Source organism: Stomoxys calcitrans, chromosome 5 (genome assembly GCF_963082655.1).
Source record: "Stomoxys calcitrans chromosome 5, idStoCalc2.1, whole genome shotgun sequence".
In the NCBI taxonomy this organism is placed as follows: Eukaryota; Metazoa; Arthropoda; class Insecta; order Diptera; family Muscidae; genus Stomoxys; species Stomoxys calcitrans.
In genome coordinates, this window is record NC_081556.1 from 139,340,034 (window position 1) to 139,346,727 (window position 6,694).

A 6,694-nucleotide genomic window follows, 5' to 3' on the forward strand; every position below is an offset into this window, starting at 1 on the left:
CTAGGTTTTTTTTATTATAGTTTTTAGTTTATTTTTAAAATTTTCGATACAACATCTAACATGGAAAATTTACATTCGTATATATCGCAGTCTCCAAGAGATGCTCCCTGCTTTTCGGCTTCCTTAAAATTTTGACTCATTTCGGTATCCATATCACGGGACGTAGATGGGCTTGAAAATTTAAAGAAAAAACAAAATGAAAAGAAAATTTTATTTTCAACTTAGGAATTAATCAATTTTCCATAAAATCTCCTTTACTGGAAGTTTTTTAAGTCTATAAGATGATTGATTTCAGTGATTGTGGGCTATCGTGGTACATTGGTTAGCAGGTCCACCTTTAATAATGAACGAATGGGTTTGAATTCTGACTATCTGCGATGGCTCTCCCCTCGGTTGTATTGGCAACATATGCCAGGCCTTCAATCAAGTGAAAATTCTCTGCAAAGAGATGTCGTTTAGCAGTTCGAACTCTGCTATTAAATCGAAGATTCCTATCGTTGAAATGGGACAAAGATCTCTCGCACTCATTGATATGTGAGAACCTTCCCACTTGTTTTTGTTTTTTGTTGTAGCAGTTTGTTGTGTTTTAGTATTTTGGGAGACTTGTTGGTCGGAATCATTTCTCCATCGACCATCACAGTCAGCTCAGTATTCACCTCATCCGTATTTGTAGTGAACAATTTGGCTGAAATCTGGTGGCAGATATCTTCAGATCTCTTGCAGCGATATATGAGGAAAGTTACTTGAGGAAGACGTTCAACCTATCGCAGATATCAACAATGGGTGGGGGGCCTGATGCCATGATCGTACAATCGTCCGCATATGATACGATCTCTATGCCATCTGGGGTGGAATGGAGGATAGGTATAGGTTAAACAGTGCCGGAGATATCACCCCACCTTGGGGAACTCCCTGTTTCACAAATGACTAGCGATCACACAGATAATTCGCGACCCGGCGTTTTAGGCCTGGCTGGAGGGATGTGTTGGCGTTGGCCTCAAATATTGGGTTGCTCAAAAAGTAATTGCGGATTTTTCATATAGTCGGCGTTGACAAATTTTTTCACAGCTTGTGACTCTGTAATTGCATTCTTTTTTTCTGTCAGTTATCAGCTGTTACTTTTAGCTTGCTTTAGAAAAAAAGTGTAAAAAAAGTATATTTGATTAAAGTTCATTCTAAGTCTTATTAAAAATGTATTTACTTTCTTTTAAAAAATCCGCAATTACTTTTTGGGCAACCCAATAGTTTGGCATGGCTGACCGTGTCGAATAGCTTCTATAGGTTCAGTGCCACGAGGACCTCCCCTCTTCTCTTCCCCAAGTAAATTGTGCGTACAATAATATCTGGTACAGAACCTTGTTTTACGTTCTTCAGTATCTCCAGTATGAGAGATGGACTTGACTATAAGCTTACAGAGTAGAAAACAAAGGAAAAGACAAGTTTGTCTCTGAATGATCCATAACAACAAGTTGCGAACACCAAAAAACACCTACATAGTCAGCAATCTATCACAAACGTCCTCGTTGTTGTAGCAAAGATAGCCGTAAGTGTTCTGATTTGGCTATAGGCCCTGGTCTAGCTCCACAAATCTGGCCCCTTCAATAGCGGTCCATTGTGATTCTGCAGTTAGATTAGTCCGGGTTGTTTTCATTACCAAGGCGGGAAAACCGAGCCAATCTCGGCCCATGGACTTTATGCCAATCAGTCTTTCGTCTTGAAGACGCTTGCAATATTATTGAAAGTCCATTCGTCGTTGTCTGGTTGATATGAGAGTCCACCCCTCTTCTGGTGAACTGGATTGATGTTATGCTGGAGGGCAGAATTATCAATGTATCACTGGCTTAGAGCTCAGTGAGGAAGATTGTGATAAGCGGAACGCCGAAGGGGGGTTTATCTCCCCTCTTGTGGCTTAGGTTATCAATGGGATTTATAGGACCTTGGCGGAGAAAAGAGTGAAAGTGGTTGCTTATGCTGATGACATCATCATTTTGATTGGCGGCTGCTGCAGAGGTGCACAGAATGAAAATTTCCTTTACACTAGCGTTGATGATCAACAGTCTTATTTTCCTGGCACGGGTTAGCTATGAGAACCACACAGGCTGGAACTTTGCGGTTCGATCTGTGTGGTGTTCATTGCTGTCACGAGAAGCTTAGCTGCGAGCTACCGGGCGTGTTTACAGGTTGCGGATAGTGGAATGCTTTGTATGGAGTAGTTGCATCTGCAGTCGCGGACAATCTGCTGTAACGAGCGGCGAAGATTGCCACCTCCACATTTAAATGTGTCAACAACAACAACAGTCTTATTTTCATTTTGTGCACCACTTCTCTACTGTTACGGATATGCTTCAGGGCGTGCTAGGAATCTAGTGGTGAGACTCAGTGAGTGGCTGGAGGGCACCGACTCATGCTTAAATACTGAGTGCCTATCATAGAATATATCCAATGACAAGACGAGTTATTTGCGCCTTTAAATGACCAATGACCATAACGTTTCAGTGGCGCTCAGTTCTATGGACCACTTACAAATATCTGGCTACAATAACAACGATATTGTAGCCACAATATGGATCTGGTCCAACGATATACAATATTAACGAGTTGAACTGAGCAGGAAGGACCTATAGAACCACCATAACCTACACAGAAAAAAAATCGCAAACAATTTTTCAATTAAAAATTGATTGATAATAAAATCGTTTTCTATTAAGATATTAATTGATTCAATCATTTTTTAATTGAATATGATTTTTTTCAATTACAGTTGTGATTGCAATTTTGTGCCATTTTCAATTAAAAAATTTATTGATTCAATTAATTTTTTACTTTGAATATGAAAATGTCTTCAATCACAATCGTGATTGAAAATTTTTTTATTTTTCAATTAAAAATTTAATTGATTCGATCATTGTGTTAATCGAATCTTAAAAAATTTTCATCTATGATGCTTAAGTAAATTCAATTAAAGGCCTTTTTGACCCTACTATATAAAGAGAAGGAAATTTCAAAGACCCATACGCCGCACATTTGGACAAACCGATAGCAATATCATGGCAGCCGGTTCTATGTGCCGGATTAGTACTTCATTGGTCAAGAGCTGCCGCCTCAGTGCACACCCCACTGCTACGACAACAACATCTATAGGGCACTCCATCCAGACAACCAAAATTTTTGGGATATTCTCCGCAGGGGAGTTTTTTATATGGGTGGCTACCCAAACAACGCACCTCAAGTTCATGTTCCACATACCCTACACTTGCTATCCAACTTTTTTCGTGTGGTAAATTTCATTTTCTTTCGCAATCTACTCGTTAATACCTTTCGTTTGATACCCATAATGCCTATGTTGGAGTTCAACCCTCCGGAATAAGAGTGGACTTTATAGTCGTGGTATTACAGTCACAATAAGAGGCTGCAAAATGAAAAGAAATGAGGGTCTAAGCCGATTTATATGAAATTCACCAGCAATGTCGAGAGTCATAAGAAAATCATTCCTGCCAAATTTCGAGAGAATCGGTTAACAAATTAGCACTTTATTGCAATATTTCTCAAAATCGGACAAACATATATATAGGAGATATATCTAATTCTGAACCGATATGGGGAGGTCACCGTAGCGCAGAGGCCTATGACACTGAACGCCTGGGTTCGAATCCTGGCGAGACCATCAGAAAAAAAAGAAAAAAAATTTCACCGGTGGTTTTTCTCTCCTAATGCTGGTGACATTTGTGAGGTACTATGCCATGTAAAACTTCTCTCCAAAGAGGTGTCGTACTACGGCTCGCCGTTCGGACTCGGCTATAAAAAGGAGGCCCCTTATCATTGAGCTTAAACATGAATCGGACTGCACTCATTGATCGCCCCTGTTCCTTAATGGAATGTTCATGGGCAAATTTGCATTTGTATTTGAACCGATTTGAAGCAAACTTCTCAGATATTGTGGTAGTCGTCGAGGAAAGCGTTGTGCAAAAGATTGGTCAATAAATGCGCTTGCAGTGACTCTAGGAGTGAAAATTGGGCGATATATATATATATATATATATATATATATAAGAGCTATATCTAAATCTAAACCGATTTATATGAAATTTACCAGTAATGTCGAGAGTCAATTTGGAAGAGATCCAAATCTGAACCTATTTTTCCAATTTAAAAAGGCTTCGTCTCTAGGCTGAAAAACACGTCTGTATCAAATTTTAAGATGAACGGATGAAAACTGCGCCCTGTACTTTTTACACAAATTAACATGGACAGTCGGACAGACAGACGGAGAATGCCAAATCGAATCAGAAAGTGATTCTGAGTCGATCGGCATACTTATCAATAGGTCTATCTTTCTTACCTGAATAGTATGTGCATTAACTCTCCAAAGACATCATAATGTCTAACAAATGTCATGGCATTAGCTTCACAGATTGCCTTCATTACACACTCTTGGCCCTTGTAGCCATAACTAAAAAAATAAGAAAAAAAACTAGATATATTAAACATTTAACAAGTGAGGAAAGCAAAAGTCGGACTAACCCGACTATATAATGCCCTTCACCACCGAGAGCATGTACAATTTTGTAAATTAGCTAAATCTAAAACTGGTCTGATTTTGATGAAATTTTAAACACAAATAAGGACGTCAAATCAAACACCTGATGCAACATTCTGTAAAGATCAGACCAAAACTATGGCTGTAACAGTCATATTAGGATACATCGGTGAAAGATGTTTACAAGAGTTACACCTTAAACTAAACTGATGAAATATATATGGGAGCTATATTCAAATTTGGACCAATTTTAATCATCATCATGCCAAAAAATGGCATTTGTAAAATTTGATGGTAATCGGACAACAAATGCAGACAGACGGACAAACGGCCATAGCTACATCATGAAGTAATTCTAAGCCGATTTTTATACATTGGGCCTAGCTCGTCTCCTTCTTAGCACTGCAAATAAATGCACAAAGTTATAACAACCCCTTCCCCACAGTTGTGGTGTAGGGTACAATTAAATGAACCAACGCCTTACCTGCTCAAACGTTCACTTAATATATCGTAAATATCCCAACGTAGCGTGGAACGCCTCTCCCGATGATGATTTCCCCCAAAGGCTCGGTTATTAACATTAGGTAATTCGTTTTTATATTCTGGCAAATAAGGATTCTCACGAAAATGAGTCTCATTATATGGTAGCCAATACATGGCTTTAAGGACATAACCACTGGTCAGTGATTCATATTCCAAGTCCACAGGTATACCAATGCCTCCAATAAACTTGCAAGACAAAGAAAAACATCCGAATAATGCTTGTGCTGCATACGCTTCCATCATATATTTACCTGATGTCTTGTGGGTGCTCCTTCGGGAAATATTAGAAAACGTTTATTTCTCGCTGACCCCGTAGCCCTTACCAAATGCATGGCCAACAGATAGAAGAGCACAATGTGTTTGCAAGTTATTGTCTTAAGCATGTTGAATGGTCTTTAAGAACTGTTTAGATTTCACTGCCAACAAAAGGTTTTAAAAATGGCAAACAATGATCTTTACAATGGATGAAGGTGTTGCTAATTTGATGGTCTCAAGTCATTAGCGCATAGTTGTTAAATGTAAGAAATTGCAATGCAAGAAAATATGTTTGAAAAACACTTCTTAACCGCCAAACTCATGTAAATAGGATTTGTCAATAAAAATGGTACAAATAGGAATTTTCACAAAACCAATATCTTTTAAATTACCTTAAAAATTTGTTTTTCATTTAAAATTAGCTGAACCTTCCCAACTTTACAACAATTTTTCCCGTCATATTTTAGGGGAAAATTGGCTTGTCGAATGTCGGCAATTTTTTATATCCCAAAAATCAAACGAAAAAATTTCTTAAAATTCTTAGGAGTGAGGTTTCTGGAATCCATTTTAATGTGAAGTTGCATTTTATAGTTTCAATAAAAAAAATTATGCCAATAATCCTACTTCTGTTGACAGCAGTTTCTATTTTATGCCAAAATCATAAAATCCAGCTTTCTTCCCTAAATGGTCATAAAATATTAAGAAAGTGATTTTTTTTTTGTTGTAGGGGAAAAGGAAAAAAAAAAGATTTTTTTTTCAAAAATTTTTAAAATTCAAGATATTTGAAAAAACTGCTTCGCCAATATAAATTCTCTAAATTATGAATATAAAGGGTGATTTTTTTGAGGTTAGGATTTTCATGCATTAGTATTTGACAGATCACGTGGGATTTCAGACATGGTGTCAAAGAGAAAGATGCTCAGTATGCTTTGACATTTCATCATGAATAGACTTACTAACGAGCAACGCTTGCAAATCATTGAATTTTATTACCAAAATCAGTGTTCGGTTCGAAATGTGTTCAAATTTTGACAAATTTTGTTCAGCGATGAGGCTCATTTCTGGTTGAATGGCTACGTAAATAAGCAAAATTGCCGCATTTGGAGTGAAGAGCAACCAGAAGCCGTTCAAGAACTGCCCATGCATCCCGAAAAATGCACTGTTTGGTGTGGTTTGTACGCTGGTGGAATCATTGGACCGTATTTTTTCAAAGATGCTGTTGGACGCAACGTTACGGTGAATGAACACATTTCGAACCGAACACTGATTTTGGTAATAAAATTCAATGATTTGCAAGCGTTGCTCGTTAGTAAGTCTATTCATGATGAAATGTCAAAGCATACTGAGCATCTTTCTCTT

General features: G+C 37.8%; 1 protein-coding gene across 1 annotated transcript; it reads right to left on the reverse strand.

Moving 5' to 3' along the window:
• Nucleotides 1-35: 35 nt before the first annotated feature.
• Nucleotides 36-5,484, reverse strand: LOC106090788 (uncharacterized; the record flags this gene model as incomplete). Its single annotated transcript, XM_013257090.2, has 4 exons — nucleotides 5,332-5,484; nucleotides 5,022-5,266; nucleotides 4,340-4,450; nucleotides 36-171 (listed from the first exon to the last, which is right to left on the reverse strand). Coding segments are annotated over exons 1-4 (624 nt in total), but the record flags the coding sequence as incomplete, so codon positions are not given.
• Between the last annotated feature and the right edge of the window lie 1,210 nt (nucleotides 5,485-6,694).